The sequence below is a fragment of the Jaculus jaculus genome, chromosome 12, assembly GCF_020740685.1.
Source record: "Jaculus jaculus isolate mJacJac1 chromosome 12, mJacJac1.mat.Y.cur, whole genome shotgun sequence".
NCBI classification, from domain to species: Eukaryota; Metazoa; Chordata; class Mammalia; order Rodentia; family Dipodidae; genus Jaculus; species Jaculus jaculus.
The window spans coordinates 22761047-22783720 of record NC_059113.1 but is presented as its reverse complement, the minus strand read 5'-3'; the positions used below and the strand labels follow the sequence as shown (position 1 = coordinate 22783720).

General features: G+C 46.2%; 1 protein-coding gene and 1 pseudogene across 1 annotated transcript; one reads left to right on the top strand and one right to left on the bottom strand.

Moving 5' to 3' along the window:
* Positions 1 to 1318: 1318 nt before the first annotated feature.
* Positions 1319 to 19845, top strand: Eif4ebp1 (eukaryotic translation initiation factor 4E binding protein 1). Its single transcript, XM_004671496.3, has 3 exons — positions 1319 to 1514; positions 17030 to 17209; positions 19354 to 19845. Exons 1-3 carry the CDS (start codon positions 1367 to 1369, stop codon positions 19383 to 19385), a joined length of 360 nt encoding a protein of 119 aa, XP_004671553.1. The 5' UTR covers positions 1319 to 1366; the 3' UTR covers positions 19386 to 19845.
* LOC123453700 lies at positions 14927 to 15537 on the bottom strand (annotated as a pseudogene).
* Positions 19846 to 22674: the final 2829 nt, after the last annotated feature.

Genomic DNA, 22674 nt, shown 5'->3' with positions numbered 1-22674 from the left:
GAGATCTTGGGTAAAACTTTTTGGAGCTTCTGTTTTCTATTGTTAATGTTATTTATTGTTTGTTTTGTTTTGCTGAGACAAGGTCTCACTAAGTAGCCCAGGTTGGCTTGGCAATCATCTTCCTGCCAATGCTAGCATTGCCTAGCACAACAAAAGTGACATAAACATTCAAGCATTATGGTGCTCCTTGAAGTTTTCTTTCTCTACTTGGGGTCCTCCCCTTCCTTTCCCCTGAATGTCAGGTAAATAGCTGGTCATAGAACCTAATTCAAAGACTATTGGGAAATTGGATTGAACAACTCTTATTTAGTTATTTGACAAATAGAGAGTGAGAGAGAGCAAGAGCGAGAGCGAGAGAGCGAGCGAGCGAGAGAGAGAGAGAGAGAGAGAGAGAGAGAAAGAGGGAGGGAGGGAGGGAGGGAGGGAGGGAGGGAGGGAGGGAGGGAGGGAGGGAGGGAGGGAGGGAAAGAATGGGCACGCTAGGGCCTCCAGCCACTTCAAAAGAACTCCAGACACATGCGCCACCTCGTGCATCTGATGAACCTGGGTCCTTTGGCTTTGCAGGCAAATGTGTTAACTGCTAACCCATCCCTCCGCCCCCCCTCCCTTTTACTTTATTTATGAACAACTCTTAATCTTTCCCCTGCCTCCTCCAACTCAAATTTTCCATTAATTCCTAGCATCCAACTGGTTGATTTATTCCCGCCTCCTAAACTTTTCAAGGCTCATTTGGCCGTTGCTTTGAAATCCCCATACAGAATTTTTTTTTATTATGATGATATTTATTTATTTATTTAAGAGCGACAGACACAGAGAGAAAGACAGATACAGGGAGAGAGACAGAATGTTCGCGCCAGGGCTTCCAGCCTCTGCAAACGAACTCCAGACGCATGCGCCCCCTTGTGCATCTGGCTAACGTGGGACCTGGGGAACCGAGCCTCGAACCGGGGTCCTTCGGCTTCACAGGCAAGCGCTTAACCGCTAAGCCATCTCTCCAGCCCCCCATACAGAATTTTGAAGATGGGTGAAGGACCTGCCCAACCCGTCCTTTCTCGTCTGAAGACTCATGGTTACCTCCTAGTGCAGAAAGCAGGCCTTCCCGAGTGGGCGAGAGCGGTCCCCGGGGCTCGGGCCAGCGCGGCAGGAAGGGCCTCAGAGCTGAAGGGGCGGGCTGCAGCTGGTTCCCGGCTGGGAAGCCACGTGCGATCGGCGCTCCGGCGCTGGGTGGGGCGGCGCGGACTACACGTCCCAGGGGGCGTGGGGCCCGAGGCGGAAGGGGCGGGCCGGGGGCGGCGGGGGCCACGCGGTGCTAGGCGGTGGAGCGGCTAGGAGGGACGCGGTAGGGTCGCGCTGGTGCCCAGGAATCATGTCCGGGGCCGGCAGCTGCAGCAGCCAGACTCCGAGCCGGGCCATCCCCGCCACCCGCAGGGTGGTTCTGGGCGACGGCGTGCAGCTCCCGCCTGGGGACTACAGCACCACCCCCGGCGGCACGCTCTTCAGCACCACGCCGGGAGGTAGGCGCGAACTCGGGGGGCCTCGGGCGGGCTCCCGGGGTGGCCGGCGGGGAGCGATCGGTAGTCGCACATGGGGCCGAGGTGTCCCGCGCCAGGGCCTCCGTGGCTGGAAAGAACGGGCGTGGGGCGTGGCCGTCCCCATCTGCCTTCTCGGTGTCGTGCTGGACTGCAAACTGCCACGTTAGTTTTCTCCTGTAAAAGCCAGCAGTGTACCCCTCCTCCCCCAGGCCCTGCACACGGAATCGCACCCTTCCAGAGCTACCCATGCCCCACGTGCAGCTTCTGTGGGTGTCGGGTCAAGTCTGAGGCGGGATAGGGTGGGGTCAGCGTGGCCTGGGGATCATGCAGAGGCCAGGAATTGGAATGCTATCGGCGTTCCCAGTTGGAATAATTGCTTCTTTGCTGGCTGGAGAGAGGGCTTCGTGGTTAAGGCGCTAGCTTGCAAAACCCAGGAATCGAGGTTCGATTCCCCAGCACCCACGTAAAGCCAGATGCACTAAGTGGCGCACGCATCTGGAGTTCGTTTGCAGTGGCTAGAGGCCCTGGCACGCGCATTCTCTCACACTCTCCTTGCAGATAAATAAATATTTAAGTGCTTCTTGCGAAGACTTTTTACTTTTCCGGGATATCCCTCGTTTTGCCTTGTGCACTCTGCCTTTAACTGCGATTCGAGCTGAGGGAGCTAGCAGAAGCGCGCGCGGGCTCCCGTGGCAAGTTCCCTGTTTACGAGTCAGATCTCCGAGCCGGGCCCCGCGCCGCCGCTGGGCCGTGCCGCGGGACACGTTCCTCGGCTTGGGGGGAGGGCGCTCCGCGCGAGCTCTGCGGGGTGGCGGGCCGAGCCGAGCTGGTTCGGTGGAGGCCAACCTCCGCTGCCTCTGGGAGCCAGGCATTCCTTCCTTTCCCGGAACCCCTGCACGCGGGCGCTGATGAAACCTAGCCAGCCGTTTGCATGATGAAATCCCATGCTCACTCCTTCCCTCCCTTCCTTGCACCGCTCCCACCCACTTTTGCCCTTCTCCCCTCCACCGTGCCCTTCCCCGGGCTTCTTCCCTAAGTCCTCTACAACTGTGAGGCTGGCTGGCTCCGGGTGGGAACTGGCATGGCCAGCATTGCTTATATTCTCGGGTAGCTATCCCAGCACACCTGAGCACGGCCGGATCCGAGGACCTCGGCACCATTACGGAGTGTCGAAAAACCAACCAACCAAACAACAACAAAACCACACGTGTCTTGGAGATTGGTTTACAATCGTGCGCAACACGGAGCCCCTCTTCTTCCCCCGCGCCCCACGTGCACAGTCACACTGTTTTCCCAGCCTGACCAGGAAACTGCCACCAGATAGGAAAAGGGACATACTTTCCCTTTAATTAGTAATGATCCAAGGAAAAGTTCTCAGGGGAGCTTTTTGCCTGCCTTTACCGGAGTTTTTCTGCCCCTTCACGCATGGCCTTTGGCAGTACTTACTGCTGTTCTCGAAGTCCTGGTGTGACTACTGACAGTTTCTTCAGGTGAGACTGTGAATCTGGCTTATCTATTCAGGGTGGGCACGGAGGCAGGCCTGAAGGCTCCGGTAACTTCCCCCCCCCCACCTTTTATTTCTGGATGGGGAAGTTAGATGAATAGTAGTCGCTAGGAATTCTGTGTATGGGGGCCTCTGATCCACTGTTCCTTGTGGCCTGGAAGTGGGGAGTTTGTCAGACCACGCCAGTTCCCCTTTGAAGAGGAAGGGGATTTCTGGGCCCGAGTAGTAGCTAGTAGTGTCAGGAACTGGCGGTATCAGGGGTGCTAAGTGATATATACGGCTCACAACTTAGGGAAATTCTGTCTGCTTTGGTGCTCCTGCCTTAGTGAAGCCAAGCAGTGGGGTCTTACCCCACAGCCCGCTCGTCTCCGACTGGACTTGACCTCTTTGCCAAGAAGCTCCCAGTGTTTGGTTTACATCCCATTCAGGGTACTCAGGAATTTGAGGGAATGCTAAGTATAACTACTTCTCTTGCCTTTTCAAGTCTTTGGCAAAATTGATGATTCTGTCCAGCTAATCTTTTCTTGAGGTTGTGTTGGCACATTTGGTTCTCTCAAAACAAGCTTTTGATAGAACATCTGTGTGGCTTGTGGTTTACTTGTAGGGGCTCTGAGGTCCTTGTGAAGAAATACTGCAACAGATCATGCCAACTGGGAATGGCTTTGAAGATCTGTCTCTGGAGGCAAGGACACAGGTGGTGTGAGCCATTTCTATTCCTGTGACTCTGGCATGTGCTCATTAACCCTTTGCTGACCGCGCCACTAACCTGAGGTTAGGTGTCCAGAGAATCCAAGAGAGTTGCTGGAGAGAGTGTTCTACATTAACCATTTGAATCTAGGAGTCTTCAGAATCTCCACTGATACTATAAACAACAGAATCTTCCAATGAATGTCCATTTCCACATTTCCATATCTAGTTTGAAAGCAAGCAGGTGCCTCTAACTGCCATGCCATCTCTCCAGCCCCCATATCCAGTTTGGATGTTTAGCTGTCCAAGCCTACAGAGGTTTCCTGGGTAGTGGCCATACCTAAGACATACTTGGATAAATCAGATGTAAGCAGGTAAGACTGCAAGTGTTAATGGTACCTTGTTTTGCTAGACAAACCAAGCTCTGTGACCAGGGAGCTGACCTTGGATTGTGCCAACTTTTCAGCTATGGAACAGGCCATGCTGGGAACAGGGAGAGGAGGGGTGGGCATTTAGGTGAGAGCACAACCAATGTCCTGAGGCCTTAGGCTTACAGAGGGCTCGATTCCCCAGTACCCAAGTAAAGCCAGATGCACAGAATGGTCCATGCATCTCATGAGTTCATTTACAGTTGCAAGAGGCCATGGCATACTCATTCTCTCTCCTTGCAAATAAGTAAGTTTTTTTGTTTTTGTTTTTTTAAAGGCAGGGTCTTGTTTTAGCCCAGGCTGACCTGGAATTCACTATGTGGTCTCAGGGTGGCCTCAAATTCATAGCAACCCTCCTACCTCTGCCTCCTGAGTGCTGAAAAGGTGTGTGCTACCATGCCCGGCAAATAAAAATATTAAAAAAAAAAAGATGGGATCTTATGGGACTGGAGAGGCTGCTCAGTGGTTAAAGGAGCTTGCTTGCAAAGCCTACCATCCCAAGTTCAATTCCCTAGCCAACCATGTAAAACTGGATGGGCATTGGTTTGCAGTAGAAAGAGAACCTGGCATGCACATACACACACTCTGTCTCTCTATCTCAGGCATGCACATATAAATAAATAACGGTGTAAAAAATGAAGGAAAAAAAGAGATGGGATCTCAGTATATAACTCAGGCTGGCTTCAAACGCTTTTCTTCCGCCTCAGCCTCCTGAGGCTGGCATTACAAGCATGCACTGCCATGCCCAGCTTGAAAACATATAATTTTTATTTGTCAGGTGTATTCAGTAATTCAATAACGCTGAAGATTATAACACATCAATCATATCTATATAGATTGAAATGAGTTGACAGATACCCTCTTGCCCTCAAGAGCCCTATAAGGACTGTCTAGGGACTTTATTTTTAAAGTCGTAGAGCTCAAACTCAGGGCTTATAGAACTTGTTTTCTACCCAAGTCAGAACTTTCCTCCCTGATAGGAGTTTGCAGTCTAATGAGGTGGGCACAACAACAGATTGTAATGGCCTTCAGGGGTTTGCATGTTTTTTTAGGATTCTCCAAAGTGGTAAAGAAGAGTTTGTTTTTTTTCTCTTACAATAGCAAAAAGTCATCACCAATTTTGGTGAAAGAGGGCAGATAGAGTGGTACTGGTTTTATCTACTCATTTAAAGTGCTGACACATTTTCTCAAATGGGCCTTTATTTGATGACATTTCTGGAAAAGAAGCAGCAGCAGTATTGTAAAAGAGGATTGTGCTCTTCAGGATAAAAAAGAGAGTCACAAAGGGAGGGAGAGTGAGAGCGAGAGCAAGCGAGCGAGTGAGTGAGCAAGAGAAAGAATGGGTATGCCAGGGCCTTCAGCAGCTGCATATAAACTCCATTCACGTGCTCCACCTTGTGCATCTGGCTTATGTGGATCCTAGGGAATTGAACCTGGGTTCTTTGGCTTTGCAGGCAAGTGCCTTAACTTCTAAACCATCTTACCAGATCAGGATAAAGTTTTTTTTTTTTTAATTTACTTTATTTTTTTGTTTTGTTTTTTCCAGGTGTGGTCTCACTCTAGCCCAGGCTGACCTGGAATTCACTATGTAGTCTCAGGGTGGCCTTGAATTCATGCCAACCCTCCTACCTCTGCCTCCTGAATGCTGGGATTAAAGGCATGTATCACCAGGCCTGGCCAGGACAACAGTTTTTAAAGAGAGTGTTCATATAAATTGCCACATGTTCAAGCAAACACAGAAGTTCTGTTTCTTTGTGGAGTGAACTTCATGCCAGCTCTCTTTCTCCCTTCTGCTGATAACAAGTGATATTCATGTGTGCTGACATGCGTGTTCTCTGGGTTAGAGCCCATGGTCTTTCAGGGCTTCTTACTCATCTCTGCATCCCAGGATCTAATGCCAGGTCTGGTGGTTAGAAGATGGTGAGTTGCGCTGGCATTTTAGTCTATTTGGTAGAATTCTTGCCTAGGATGAGGCCCTGGGCTTGGTCCCAAGTACTGCAAAAAAAAGGGCAAAGGGGTAAAAAGAAGCCTGGCATGAAAGCATTCACCTCAGGATTGTGTAGGATCTTTACCACTGGGCCTGCATCTCACCTAGAGTATAATAATGCTGAATTTCTTTTTTTTTTTTTCAATTTTGATTTATTTTATTTATGCAAGAAAGAGACAGAGTGAGAGAGAGAGAGAGAGCGGCAGATAAAGAGAATGGGCACACCAAAGCCTTCAGCCACTGCAGATGAACTCCAGATGCATGCGCTGTCTTGTGGTTCCGGCTTATGTGGGTACAGGAAATTGAACCTGGGTCCTTTGACTTTGCAGGCAAGTACCTTAACCGCTGAGCCATCTCTTCAGCCCATGAATTTCTTTTCATTGCAGGGTATAGTTGTTTATCTTAGAATGATACCAGGGCAGAAGCTGCCTTTCTTTGAACTTGTCCACTTGTTTCAATATTTAGGATACTTCAGTATTCCTCCTGTCACTTTCCAAATATTACTGAGCAGGGAGTGGAAGTGATCTTTTTTTTGCTAAGCAAGTCGGTATCAGCTCTAGGTCTTAGACAATATGTTCAGTGTGATCTTTGTGTTAGTTTTTGCACCCAACATGGCTGACTAGGCAAAAGTGGGTAACTTCTGCTTGCTGGCGTTGGGTACTCAGGGGCATGGGCCATTCCCATGAAAGTTCACCGAGCAAGCCAGCATGTCAGGATTTCTGAGCAGCCCAGAGTGGACATGACTGTATCACATAACACTGGTCTTTAAGGCCATCCCTAAACTTAGTAAAATAAAAACAAAATACCTTTTACTTATTTGCTTGAAAGAGAGAGAGCTGAAGAGATGGCTTAGCAGTTAAGGCACATGCCTACAAAGCCTAAGGTCCCAGGTTCGATTCTTCAGGTCCCACATGAGCCAGATGCACATGGTGGCGCACGCATCTGGAGTTCGTTTGCAGTGGCTAGAGGCCCTGGTGTGCCCATTTTCACTCTCCCTCCCTCTCTCTTTCTCTCCCTCTCTGTCTCTAATAAATAAATAAATAAAAATAAAATCTTAAAACAGAGAAATGGGCCCTCCAGGGCCTCTCAACTACTGCAAACGAACTCTAAACACACACGAACATTAAACACATGTACCACATTGTGTATCTGGCTTTATGTGGTTACTGGGGATTTGAACCCCAGGCCAGCAGGGTCTGCAACCCACGTGCCATTACTTGCTCAGCCATCTCCACAGCCCCTAAACTCAGTGACTTACACAGCAGTTTGTTACCTTGTTCTTACTTGAGTTGGCTCATGTGTGGGTGGCAGCGAGGTTGTTCTGGCCTAGAAGGTCCAAGGTGTCCTACCCACATGCCTGTGGCAGCTTTGCTAGCCACCAGCGGAAGCCTTGGAGCTCCTTCTCTGGGCTCACATAGCAACGTGGGCCAGATGTGGTGAAACACCTTTAATCCCAGCACTCAAGAAGTAGGAGGATTGCCGTGAGCTTGAGGCCAATCTTGCCTAGAGTGAGACCCTGTCTTGAAAACAAAACAGGATAAAACAAAACAAACCCAATAACAAAATGAACTTACTAACATAGTAGTTAATAACAAGATAATAATACTGAAGACTAGGTTTGGACTTCTCATTACATCACTTGCGAAGTAATCTGTTGGTCACAGTAAGCTCTGGGGGTGGAGCAGTCTAGCTTCAGGGAGAGGACAAATAACTGCCTCCCCCTCCTGGAGACAGGGTCTCCTATAGACCAGGCTGGCCTCAAACTCAGAAGACCTTGGACTGATTCCTTCTTCCTTACTGGTGGAAATATAGGCAAGTGCCACCGTCCAGAGTACTTAGCACATCAGGTGCTGCATTCTGCCTTAGCACAAGCATTCTAGCCTCCCTTGACAGCTGTAAAGTGCTTCTCCCTCTTGATATAGGGACAGCAGTGGTAAGAATTCCATCCTGTGTTATCCCTCAGCCTCCAGTCCTGCATTAAAGGGTAAGCATGCTTCTGGGAGGAGATACTGAGGGGAGGAAGGACAGCATGGTGCAGTTTGTAAACATCTCATGTCTCTCAGCTGAAGGTGGGTATCCTAGGGGAGAGAACAAGGACTGCAAGCCAGGGGTATTGCTTCTGGAACATCCTGTTCTAGACACACATTCAAAAGTCTTGGTAAACGTGTGGTGAGCCCTTTAACAGTCCCAGTATAGAATATTCCCAGGAGTGGAAGCCCAGTCTTTCTCATTCTTTTTTTTTCTTTGTTTTTTTGGTTTTTCGAGGGAGGATCTCACTCTAGCCCAGGCTCACCTGGAATTCACTATGGAGTCTAGGGCGGCCTCGAACTCACGGTGATTCTCCTACCTCTGCCTCCTGAGTGCTGGGATTAAAGGCATGAGCCACCACGCCCGGCTCTCTTTTCTCATTAAAAAAAAAATTACTTAATTTATTTGCAAACACAGGGGACAAGAGAGGGAGAGACACAAAGAGAAAGGATGGGCACGCCAGGGCCTCTTTTTGCTGCAAAAGAACTGCAGTTGCATGTGCCACTCTGGGCATCTGGCTTTGCAAGCATCTTAGCCACTGGGCCAGTCCCTCTTGTTTTTTTGAGACAGTCACATAGTAGTAGCCCAGACTAGTCTTGAACTTGATATGTAGTGGAAACTGGTGTTGAACTCCTGATCTTCTGGCTTATCCATTCCAAGTGTTGGGATCATGTCCAGCTCTTTTTTTTTTTTTTTAAGTCCTGGGGTTAAAGAACAGTTCATTTTCGGCAAGTTTATGATCACTGAACTATCTACCCAAGCACATAGCTTGCTAATTTTCAACAGTGCATAATGTTTAGGGTTGGAGTCCAACCAGGCTGGGTTGGATGGCTGTGAGTCGATTATATTTTGAGACTGTTCACTCATCTGTGAGTAGAAGACAATAACTGTATCTCCCTTGTGGGGACACGGCATGACTAAGCTATAACATGTCAGACTGTGAGTACAGGCAAGCAATAATGACAGATGGCAATGGTTGTCGTATGCCCGTCAGGTGACACTTCTACGTATTCACTAATGCATCCAGCACAAGGGCATTTACTTCAGTCTGCAAGGACCTTAACTTTCATCATGTCATGTGTGGTGGTTTGAGTGGAATGCGCCCATAGCCTCAGGTGTCTGTGATTAAGCTTTCTGCTTAGTGGAAGTCTTCTGAGAGGTGGAACTCTGCTGGAGGAAGTGTCTCTTAGGGGTGGGCCTTTGGGTGGAGTCTAGCCTGTGGTGTGTTCAGAGTCAGTTGGTGCTTGCTGGCTCTTGCTGTTATCTCTCTGTAATGAATGTATGATGAAGTGAGCCAGCCTCTTCTACTATAACGAAGCTTCCCCTGGAATCTGTAAGCCTGAAATAAACCTTTTCCTCCCATGAGCTGCTTCTGGTTGGGTGTCCCAGCAGCAAGAAGGTAACGGCAACACCGTGCATCCAGGCCTCTTACAGGGTTGCTCTCCTCCCTTCTGGTCCATCCCTGCTTTAGCCCTGTAATTGGGCCCTAATGTGAATGGGGCTGTGTAAATCATGCCATATGTCACCTGGAACCCTACTGTACCTGCTCATAGCTAGTTTGTGTGCAGAGTTCATTTGAGTGGGCCACTGTTCTAATGCACACCAGGGTCCTGTACCCCATTCTCGGGTAGATATCACTGAGGCACAGACAGATAGTGGCACCTTACCCTTAGTCACTAGAGTTAGTAAATAAGAAAGGAAGGCATCCAGAGAGACATGCTTAGAAATAGGCTGTTAGTCTTCACCGGCAGTTCAAGACGGAACTGCAAACTGTCCCCTCAGTTCCCAGCAGGCACTGGATCCCAGCTACATAAATGATCCGAGGCTTGGAGTATGTCCTCACCTTTGCATTAGATACCTTTCTCATCACTGACCAAATTCCTTACCGATTAACTTAAAGGGAGGAGGGGTTTATATTGGCTCATGGTTTCAGAGATTTCAGTCCCTTGGTCTGTTGCCCTAGTCAACAGGAGCATGTGTCAAAGGTTCTCCCTTATTTCTGGGTAGACAAGAAGCAGAGGGAGGGGGATACTGTTGTTCTGGCCTTTTCTGCTGTCCCCTTCTATTCTATTCTGACCCCTACAATGAGACAGTGCTGCCCACGTTCAGGATGGTCTTTCCCTCTCAGTTACTCCTCTCTGGAAATACCCTCACAGACAGCACTCGTGGGTGTGTCTCAAGAGCCTTACACATCAGGACTTCAACATTTTTCCACTTGAGACTTCTTTTGCCCACGTATTTTCTTTTTCATTTTTTTATTTTCACCCATGTATGTTACATTTTGATCATATGTATGCCATATGACTCGCAGTCTTCACTTATAAGTGGCTGGTGCTACAGAAGAGAATAACCTCCCCCCATCCTCCCCACACATCCAGCAGCCCCTCCTTTATCTATAATAGAAAATTGGCCAGTCCCATCAGGCAGCCACATTTGGTATGAGTTCATGAGTGCAATGGTCTGAGCACCACGGTTACACAGCATTCCTCTCCATCCTTCAGCACTTATATTCTTTCTTACACATCTTCTGTGCTGTTCCTTGTGACTTGGAAGGGATGATGTATATATTCTTGCAAGTCACTTCTTTTTAAAAATATTTTAAAATATTATTTATTTATGAGAGAGAGAAAGGTAGAGAATGGGCATGCCAGAGGCTTTAGCACCCCTAATGAACACCAAATGCATGTGCCACCTTGTGCATCTGGCTTATGTGAGTAGTGGTTAATCAAATCTGGGTCCTTAGGCTCTGCAGGCAAATACCTTAACCACTAAGCCATCTCCCCAGCCCAATGCCAGTCACTTCTTTACAGCACTTGATCAGTTATTACTCTTAGAGTTGACTCTCTCCCACTGCCAAGTTAAAAAACAAGAAAGAATAAATAATAAAACTAAAATAAAAAATCACTGAGCTTTGATGATTGGGGCTGAGAACAGAAGTGATCCATGGATATAAAGATAACTGTTTAGGAGGTAGTTAACAACACATCTAATACAGCAATAGTATGCTCTTCCATTAGGGCCTATATTCTCCTCAGCCATAGACCTAGTTTTCATACGGGGTCTCAAATTCAATTATAGAGTTATTGGTTACTGATAATAAATCACAAGAGCATTTAAGGTAATTCTTTGGGAGCTGGGGGTATACCTTAGTTGGTAGCGTACTTGTCCTGGGTTCTATCTTAAGTTCCTCATAAGGGACTGTGGAGCATACTTCTGGTCACAGCACAGGTGGAGGTAGGAAAAGCAGGACTTGAAGGTCACCACATGAGGACCTGAGTTTGGATCCCTAGCTCCCATTGTAAAATGCTGAGCATGGTGTTACACACCTTTAATACCAGTGATGTGGAGCTGTGAAAAGGCCGATCTTCAGGGATCTCTGGGTAGCTAATCTAGTTGAATCAGTGAGCTCTAGATTCAAGGGCGAGAAGGTGGCAAGTGACCTGAGGTCACTCGACCTCAAGTTCTGGCCACACATGCACATGCGCATGAAAACCTGCATACATGTGTGTAAATGTGTACATGAACACTTCATACATACATGCATGCATGTATACCACACACATAAACAAAGCAAGTTTGCATACTAGTGATGATATGCTTATTTTTACATTAAGAAATTTTGGCTGAATATTTTATGTTGTAGGACATAGCACATCTTCAACATTTTTCAGAGTTAATAATTTTGACTTGATAATTGTCAATGCTTAGAATGCCACTTACCATAAATATTAGTACAAAATGGTAGAAGTATGTTTAGGGCCATTTCAGAAATTGTTGGAAATTTTGTCCTAATTTCAGGCCAAAATTTATTTATTTATTTATTTATTGGTTTTTTGAGGTATGGTCTCACTCTAGCCCAGGCTGACCTGGAATTCACTATGCAGTCTCAGGGTGGCCTCGAACTCATGGCGATCTTCCTACCTCTGCCTCCCGAGTGCTGGGATTAAAGGCATGCACCACCACGCCTGGCCTGAATGATTTTTTTTTAAAATGAAATTAAAGTCAGTAACTCAAACAGCAATTTAAAAAATTAAACATCCTAACATAATATAATCCAAAGGTAATACTAATTTGATACTTTCATGCTGAGGAAATGGCAGTAGCAAAATACTAAAATATTTGTTATATATATATATATAATATATATATTTGTTATATATATATTTATATTTATATATTATCTTATATTTTTATATATTTATATAATATATATTTGTTATATATATTTATATACTATTTTATATTTATATAATACATGTATTTGTTATATATATATAGTATGTATATGTATGTATATATACACACACACACACACACACACATATTGTTGTTTGTTTTTCAAGGTAGAGTTTTGATCTAGCCCAGGCTGACCTGGAATTCACTATGTAGTCTCAGGGTGGCTTTAAACTTAAAACAGTCTTCTTACCTCTGCCATCTGAGTGCTGGGATTAAAGATGTGTGACACCATGCCTGGCTTCCATGTTTTTTTGTTTTTTTTTTTTTTGCATTTGTGGGAAATTTTATAGTTTGCATAAACAAAAGTATAAAAAATTTAAGGCACAGTGAACAACTATAAACATTACAAACTGGCTACTTTGGGACAAACAACAAGAATAAAATTCAAGAAACATTAAATTTTCATAAATCACTTATCTTCCTTCTGCTGTGATGAAGTTTCTAGGTAAACTTTTACATACTAGAACTTTAAAGGGGACCACCTTTGGACAAACCTGCATTCATTTTATAATCAAATCCTATCTGAGTTGGTACTATTTCAAAGTCAAAAACAAATGGGGAAGAAGTCAGTCCAGCAGGCCTTACAGCTGTTAGTAAACTATAATTTAATATGACATTGATTATGTAATCTGAAGATTAATCTATTAAGCACCAAATTATGTACTTATGTCCATGAATGAAAAGATTATTGTCACAAATTATAAATCACTATATCATGAGTCCATAGAACTAAAGACTTATAAGAAGAGTTCTTTCTTGGTAAATTCTCCAAATTTCAGGTGAACTAAAATTATGACTGGAAGTTTCAATTTTCAGTTAAAAAAAAAATTCAACTTCCAGTTAAACATTTCATTGATAGATTTCCAAAATGTGCTATCTATATGCTTAGAGTTATTTTTAAGGTACAGTTTATACAAATTGAAGACTGAAAACTTCATGCTTTTAGAAAGCTGTTAACATAATCAATGTCTGAGAAAGCTTTTAAGATCAACATCTCTACACTGTTCACAGGGTTCTTCACCTACATTTAGTTACAAATCAGGCCATCAAATTAATGGCTGAGCCACCTCTCCAGCCCTTCATTACAAATTAGTAAGTTAAATAGATAATTTCTAAGGTTCTATACACATTATTTTAGAATTTTGTTTTCAAATTAGCTTCCTAAAATTTGTAACCTAAGTAGATAATCAAATATGGAAATAGACAAATGATTCAACTGTCCAACTTCTACTTCAAAATGGTGAATGACAAAATATTGTCACCAGTTCCCCATCCCTTAGCTGTTTTGATAATAGGATGCATGAAGAGCTTAAAAAGTGATCAGTAGGTATCAACACTTTACAAACACACTAATAAACATATTTCTAGAATAACTATTGAAAAGAATATAAGACTTAGTGACTCTTATTGAAAATGGAAGCCACAGCACTTAAGGTGCTTGCCTGCAAAGCCAAAGAACCCAGGTTCAATTCCCCAGGACCCACATAAGTCAGATGCACAAGGTGATGCATGCATCTGGAGTTCATTTGCAACAGCTGGAGGCCCTGGCGCAACCATATTCTCCCTCTCTCTGCCTCTTTCTCAAATAAATTTTATTTTATTTTATTTTTTTTTTTGGTTTTTCGAGGTAGGGTCTCACTCTGGTCCAGGCTGACCTGGAATTAACTCTGTAGTCTCAGGGTGGCCTTGAACTCATGGCGATCCTCCTACCTCTGCCTCCCGAGTGCTGGGATTAAAGGTGTGCGCCACCACGCCTGGCTCAAATAAATTTTAAATGGAAGCCTATCAATACTAGGGATAGTAAATTGAAACTTTTTTTTTCTTCCAGATAGGGTCTCATTCTAGCCCAGACTGACCTGGAATTCACTGTTTTCCCAAGGTGGCCTTGAACAGGGTGATCTTCCTACCTCAGCTTCCTGAGTGCTAGGATTAAAGGCCTGGCTCCACAAAATATTCTTGATGAAAGAAATTTCAAACTGCTTCCATCTTGCATCTTTTATTACACACTCATTGAACCATCCTTAGTGTGAAGTTAATGGTTAGGTATATTAAATGCAAGCAAAGCATACTAAAATCTGGGAAGGAACCCTCATTTTAATCTGTAACTCCGATAATGAGCTTCAAGTATCATTAATCAACAACTTACCTTGTTTTCTTAAATATACAAAATAGTCTTAATAAATAATTTAACTCTCTTAATTGATTAGGGCTGTAGAGTATCCTTGGCTTTTTTGAAAATATTTTAAACTACAGCACTGCACAGAGGGTATAGCTCAGTGACAAGAGTGCTGGCCTCGCATGGGCTTGATCCCCAGCAATACCAAAAGAAACAAAAAGCACTAAATTGACATGTAGTAAAAGCATAGTACACATATCCAAACCTCAGATCTGACTCTGATAGCTAGAAAAGTTTCCCTTCCCAGGTAACTTAAAATGTAAATAACTGCTTTAAGTCCCACTGAACAGAAAATGTGCAAAGTTCCTCATACAAGTTTAGGGTTAAACGTTTTATAGTCCTGTCACTCTATGGTGGAACAGAGACTGGATTTTGTTTGTTTTCGTTATTATTTCACAGTCTTCCTCCATTTCAAAGTTAAGATTCACAAAGGAACTGGATACTACTGTTTCTGGTTGATCTGTCTGCACAATGGACTCAGCCTGCATCTTCTTTTGTTGGTACTGTCTTTCTGCTTCTTCAGACATCCTGTTTTCTTCTTCTTCCTCCTCTTCCTCCTTCTTCATCCGGTAATACTCATCAATGGCATATTGGTATTTTGGGGTACTGATGCCCAAAACAGATGCAATCTTCTCTCCAAGAAAGTCACACACGGATCAATTGTAGGTAAAACATCTTTCTTCTCTAGGCTTTCAACTTCATCTTCATCCGTGCTGTACTCTTCCATTGTTTCGCCACTAACAAAGTGGATGACCCTCCTTGGGGCTTTCTTCTTTTTTCCTATAACTCCCAGTTCTACATTTTCAAATCCTCGTTCATTACTCATCTGGCGCGCGAACGCCGCGGCCGCCACCCCCGCCGCGGAGACGGCTTCCCCGGCCTGAGCGCCGCCCACCCGCTCGCGGTCCATCTTCGCTGCTGGCGAGGCACCGGGTAATGGCCGGGACACCCACTTCCATCCTCCGCCCAGCGGCGGCGCGGCTGCGGCCTCCCATGTTTTTTTGAGAGTTTTTTTTTTCTGTTTTTAAAGTCTATTTAATTTAATTTATTTATTTGCAAGGAGAGAGAGAGAAAGGGAGAGAGAGAGAGAGAGAGGGAAGAAGAGAGAAAGAGAGAGAGAGAGAGAGAGAGAATAGGCATTGCAGACACATGCACACCTTGTGCATCTGGCTTACGTGGGTCCTGGGGAATTGAACCTGGGTCCTTTGGCTTTGTAGGCAAGTGCCTTAACTGCTAAGCCATCTCTCCAGCTCTTGAGAGTTTTTTATGTAGTTAGTCATGGCTTCAAACTTACTATATAGCCAAAAATGACCTTGAACTTCAGATTCTTCTGCCTCTGTGTCCCAGGGATATATGTATGTGCCACCCCTGTGGGTTTTGTGCAATGCCAGGGCAAGCACTCTACCAACTGAGCTACATTTCAGCTTCGGTATGTCTGTCTACATTACTTTATTTTTTGATCTTAACTTCTATTTTATTATGTATGTTATCTGGTATGATTTATTATATATGTATATATGGTATAGTAAAAGGAAACTTAATACTCCCACTGTATGTAGAAAACCACTTTTATTTGCCATATATAAAAGATGACTCCAGGGCTGGAGGGATAGCTCAGCAGTTAATCCCAGCTGGATGCCATTGCCTGCTGATGGCTTGGAGACCAAGGCCTGCACTTTGTTGAGAAGGTAGCAATAAGCAAGTGCTCTTGATGGATTTATGATGTATGACCAGCGCAGTGCTGCTGTGTTCAGAGGTCATGGATAAACTATGGATAACCTTATCTGCTCATGTCCCCTCTGCCATCACATGGGTCTCCCATAAGGATCTTGGGCCTCTGGCCTTGGGAAATGTCCCTTCTAATGGTATTCAGGCTGTAGCATGTGGGAGAGCTTCTGGGTATGGTCTGTGTATATGAAATTGTTCAATGAGACTGGTTGTCACTCTACCGAGTAATACTGGTGATAGGAAAGTAAGTAGAGCAGGAATGGACTATGGACTTCACCAATTCTGGACTGGGTCATATGGGCAGATATATAGGAGCTTTGTTGAGGAGAAGGGTCAGCTTGAGAGGCCTTGGAGGGGCAGGTAGAGCTGTCCCTTTTCTACGAAGCTTGTGTTGCAGTGACTAGCTTGGCCTTTCCGTTTTGGGCATCCCACTGGAGTTCTGTAGGATAGGATGGAATGACTAGAAACCCACCTTGCCTAAGGATATGCTTATTACAGACAACTGACAGAGCAGTGAGGGGTGAGTGGGTTGGGGTGCAGTAGGGATAGCATAGGGTGTTCTGAGGAGACAAAGGGTACTTTCTGGTGGTTAGCAAGTCCTCTGTGGGAGCACCCCAGGTGAAAGCTTCACAGTGGTAGAGAGAGGCTGCAGAGTCTGGGAAGTAGAAAACACAGCAGGGCGGGGCTCAGGGTGGCTTTACAACATCCCCTTTGCCCTTTCAGGGACCAGGATCATCTACGATCGGAAATTCCTGATGGAGTGTCGGAAATCGCCTGTGGCCAAGACGCCCCCAAGGGACCTGCCCACTATTCCTGGGGTCACCAGCCCTGCCAGTGATGAGCCTCCCATGCAAGCTAACCAGACCCACCCGTGCAACAGCCCAGAAGACAAGCGAGCAGGCGGTGAGGGGCTGCCCTTGGCCATGCCCTTAGGCTTGGGAAGGGGCATTTGTATCCTGTAGGATTCCAGATTCCAGGGAGGGGTGACTTCCGCGTTCTGAGGGGCAGTTATGGAGAGGCCAGTGGGTGGGAACGGGGTGGGGTGGCACCAGCTTGTCCCCTGCAAAGCTCCAAGTACCCCAGGAGAGCTGGTCTGACACAGGGGCAATGTAATTAGTAGAGAGCTTGTTTAAAATGATAGCGACTTCAGACAAAAACACTCCCCAAAGCTTTACCACCTGTGTGCCATGCTTGGAACATAGCCATGATATTTGGGTACATAAGACAACTTATCAAAAACATGGTATACTTGCCCTGTAGGGCATTACGTGTCTACATGATAAAAAAAAAATACATCTGGGTGCCTCCTGGCAGGATACTGGTCCCTTAATAGATCATTTATGAAGAGAGGCAGACAATGCAGCCTCTTGTCTCCACAGCATCGGCATTTGTAGCCAAGTCCTTCCTGGTTTCCTAGTGTTCCCCCTTTCCCCTCCCTGCCAAGTCAGAGCAGCCGCCCTGGCAGCCGAGTGAGTGAATGTGTCCTTTGTGTCACGGAGATTAGCTGGTCAGCCTCTGAGCGCGTCAGTGTGAGAAGATGCTGTGTGAGCACTTCCACACCGCCTCGGTCAGAGTGGAAGCCTCCCCCAGAAGGCAGGGCTCTAGGGCCAGACAGGAAGCGGCTGGCTCCTCGGGTTGGACTTGACTCTGCTGACACTGGCAGAAGCCGTTCCTCTGGGGCCTGCAGGATATGATTCATAATTACTACGGGACCTAGCAGCGCAAGGCAGGTGACATTGGCCTTGTCATCTAGACTCACAGTTGCGTCAGGGAGGGGGGTGAGTAGCAACAGGAAAGTACATCTGGTTGCAGGCGGAGAGCAATGCGACCATTACAAGGCTACAGGTACGCCCCCTGCCATTTGTTCCAGGATGAAGAGATCCATCGGCCGTTACGCAGTACCGCCCATTGCCACTTTTTGCCTCAAACCAAAGGTGACAATGAGGATGAACTTAGACAAACCCTTGAACTTGTCACCTTTACCTGAACACTGCCTCTCACCCCTGTTGGTACACTTTCCCTTCCAGTTTCTAGAGCTGCTTTGAACTTGTCACCCTAGCACAGCAGCCTGGTAGACCCACACAGTTACTAAGACAGAGTTGGAGGTGGGGCATAATTTTAATTTTCTTTAACTAGACGTAAGAAACCAAGGCTGCAGCCCTTGGAGCATGTATTTATGCACATATAACCAGGAGAAAAGGCCATTTGTTTCCAGATTTGGGGGCCAGAGATAAGGCCGTGTTTAGAACCTTGGAGCATTCTGCCCAGAAGGCCATGAACAAGGCAGTTCCATGGAAAAGGAAGACAAGACTGCATGGCATGAATCCCATGGAAGTGTTGGTGGAGGGAGGACCTTGAGTGCAGTGAGGGCCGAGATACTGAGAGGACAGCTTTATTTATTGCAAGGTTAGATTATTCCTTGAGCAGTTTGGACATTGGCCTAGTAGGTTAGGGCTCCATTCTCTAAAAAATTAGGGTTTTTGTGAGACTGGGTCTTGCTATGTTTTCCAGGCCTTAAACTTGTGATTCTCTTGCTTCAACCTCCCGAGTGCTTGCAGAGACTTGTGGGATACATTTTGATGAAGGCGCTTTTATAGAAAGTTACAAGTAGCCATTCAACCTTATTAAAAAACTGAATTTAAGCTGGGTGTGGTGGTGCACGCCTTTAATCGCAGCACTTGGGGGGCAGAGGTAGGAGGATCGACATGAGTTCAAGGCCACCCTGAGACACATAGTGAATTCCAGGTCACCCTGAGCTAGAGTGAGACCCTCCCTTGAAAACCTAAAACAAACAAACAAACAAACAAAAACAACAAAAAAACTGAATTTACAGAAAATTCAGGACTATCACTTCCCTTATAAGGAAATCTGGTCTCTGTTTTGTGCTCCTGGAAATTTGTATGTAGCCTAGTCTCAATTTCCCTCTGGTCTCTGGTAGCACATAAGCTCTTCCTATAGGAATAATGAAGTAGTGCCTCTCCCCAGCCTCTAAGACGAGGTCCCCATTTGCCCCTTGATTACCTATGCGCTGTCCTTTTTCTCCACAGGTGAAGAGTCACAGTTTGAGATGGACATTTAAGGGACCAGCCACAGGACTGAGTGATGCTTCTGGGCCCCTGAGGCCTTTCCTTAGAGGAGAGTCACAACATCCAGGCCTTGTGAAAATTGTCCTACTGGGCAGGCATCGGTTATGGGGTCAACCACCCATCCGTGCCCCCTCACTCAGGGCACCTGCTTCCCTTTCCTCTTTGTGAATGCCAGCACATAACTCCTTGTGCCTCTGTGAATACCAAGCTGCTACTCCAAAGGGGCTGACTCTTGCCCACACCCTACATCAAGTGCCAGGAAGCGGACACAGAGAAGCCCTTGGGAGTGACTGCCCAGGTCTTCCAGCCCCAATCTCCAGGCCACGTCCACCTTTTCCTTAGGTTGGGGTGCCTGGGAAAGCGACCCCTTGTGTCTTTCCCCAACAAAGGAAATAAATGCCACCTTCACTCTAGGCCCAAAGGTTGGGCCCTGTCTGAGCTGTTACCAAGTGATCCTACAGTCGCTGTCTGTTCCGTGTTTTAAGTGTACTTTCCTTTACATTTCTCGGTGATTCTCATGTCGAGTCTATGGTTGAGTAGAGCAAGTATTACTGCTATTTTACAGCTGAGAAATATGGCTGAAGAGAAGATAGTCACATGTGGGACTGGGTTTGAGCTCTGCTACTCTTGATCTCTTGTGTTTCAGTGGCAAGCATGACTTTACCCCTCAAGCGAGCTGGTCACCTCTCCTTTCAAGCTCATTCCAGAGGGGAGTGAGAGGAAGACCCCAAGACTTGGCCAGTGTAGAGTCTTTGATCTATCCACATGCTCCTGATCTTTGTCAGGTCATCTCTTTGCATGAGCTGTCATGAGGGATGCAAAGGACATGATCTCTGCCTTAAGGATTGTGTTGAGATGTACCACTTATCCCATAAGAAAAGACAACATATGGGCTGGAGAGATGGCTTAGCTGTTAAAGTGTTTGCCTGCAAAGCCAAAGGATCCCAGTTCGATTCTTCAGGACCCACATAAGCCAGATGCACATGGTGGTGCATGCATCCGGAGTTCGTTTTCAGAGGCTGGAGGCCCTGGTGCGCCATTCTTTCCCTCTCTGCCTCTTTCTCTCAAATAAATAAATAAATAAATAAATAAATAAAATATATTTAAAATGAATAAACCTAAAGAAAGACAACATAAAACATTAAGGAAGATTGGTTGCCCCTGGTCCATGCAAGTGTAAAATCCACGCAAGGGCTAGCTTCTTGAAGGTAATGCCATAGCTGCACCCTAAGAATGAGGTGGGAGGAGGCAGGTGCTCAGTATTAGCAGAAGTCGGATGATCTTGAACCCAGATGTGGAAGGATAGGATGTCAAGAAGCTCCCTTATTTGGACATACAAGGCACTTGGTGTGGGTGTGACTTTTTTAAATGACCAAGAGCCACTTACTAAGGGCCTTGAACTCCAGGCACAGAGCTTTGCTGAGAAGCAGCAGGTATTTTTCATCATGAAACATTCTGGAGGATGGGTGCCTTGGACCAAGAGGCAGTAGGAGATGTATATGTTATAAGCTCTGGGCTCATAGTATTTGCTAGTCCTCAGTGCCACGTCCTTAGCTTGTCTTTTTCACAGCTGATGTGGAACCTCTTCCCATCCCAAGAGTACCTGGAATTCATATGGTGGAATGCGGAAGGACCCATGCTTTGGTGTGCTGACTGCACTTCTCTGGATGGCAGGGTGAGGCCAAGGAGGGGAAACCATTGAGGAAAAGCAACAGGATATAGGGTAAATAAGAGATTGAATCAGCCTTCCCAGTGCATTTGCTTCCCAATAAAATCGTCCCATTCCTCCCAATATCCTTCCAGAGAGCTTGCGCACATCTGCTACATGATCTAGTCCAGTGCCTGTCTTGGTCCTATTTCTCAGGATCAACTTACAGGGTTAAAACCATTGACTTCTCTGGTTGCCCAGGAACAACAAAACCCATTCCAGAGTTAATGGCTTTTCCACTGAGTAAAAGTGCCTTCAAAAGACCGCAGTGTGCAAAAGTTCTGCCTGGATGCCGTGAAATGGCAAAACTCTACAACCCAGCCTTGTCCTCAAGGAAGGAGAAGTGTGGAGATGAGGCCTCCCTTACCCTCTTACGTCTTACGTGCAGAAGCTTTGTGGGGATGCCCACTCAGCCCACCTGCCCTCTGCTGAGAGCAAAACCACTGTTTGCCTCTTTAAGGAACTAACGGGACTGCTGGACAGATACTGTGAGCCAGAAAATAGAAGCTTCCCCCGTTGCTTAAAACCTGACTGGGACTGAAAAGTACCTTGAACAGTGAAGGACCGCCCAGAAATGTTGCCAGACCATACTTGAGATGATCCAGTGAAGGACAGTGTCCATGCTGTGAATTAAACCTGAGGCTTAGGAATCTTGGGGCTAGGGAGATGGCTCAGCAGTTAAAGGCACGTGATTGCAAAACTAGCTGTCCTGGATTCAACTCCCAGGCCACCCACGTAAAGCTTAACAGGCATTCATTTGCAGTGGCAAGAGGCCCTGGTGTGTCCATACAGATGCGCACAAATAAATGGAAAAAATCAGGATAGCCCAGTGGCTAAAGTGCTTGGTATGTGAGGATCAGAGTTCAGAGCCCCCACACTTGTGACTTACATAATGCCTGGTGGGTATGGGGTCCCTGGAGTAAGTTGACTAGATTGGAGGAATCCATGAGCTCTGAGCTCACGTGAGAGTCTACCTCAGAAAATAAGGAGATTTAAGAAGGCACCCAGTATCAGTCTTTGGCTTCCACACATGCATGTGCAAATGTGTGGGCATCCATATGCCACGACACATTTCACAGAGGTGGCCCTTGTGAGAACCAACTGTTCTGATTCAGGGAGGTCTTTCCTGGGCCATGAATGGCCTATGTGTATCTGAGCAAGTTAGTAAATATTGGAGGTGCTAGATTTTCCCACACATGAGTGAAGAGGCTCAACCAGGTAGGGGAAGAAGGTTTGATGGAACTTTCTATAGACATGAGTGAAATATCTTGGGGCTTTTATATCCGGGTGGTCCAGAACAGACATCAGAAAGGGTTGGGGTGGGGAAGATGGTGTAATAAGGTGCTGTGCAAGCATGAGAAAGAGTTGGATTCCCAGCACCCACATAAAAAGTTGGGTGTGGCAGCATGCACGCGTAATATACCAACACTGGGAAAGCAGAAACTAGAGGATCCTCGGGGCTTGCTGGCCGGATAGTCTAGATGAATTGGTGAGCTGCAGGTTCAGTGAGAGAGCCTGTCTCAAACAGCAAGCTGGACAAGGTGCCTGTGGTCTTCATGGCCTCACAGTGGCCG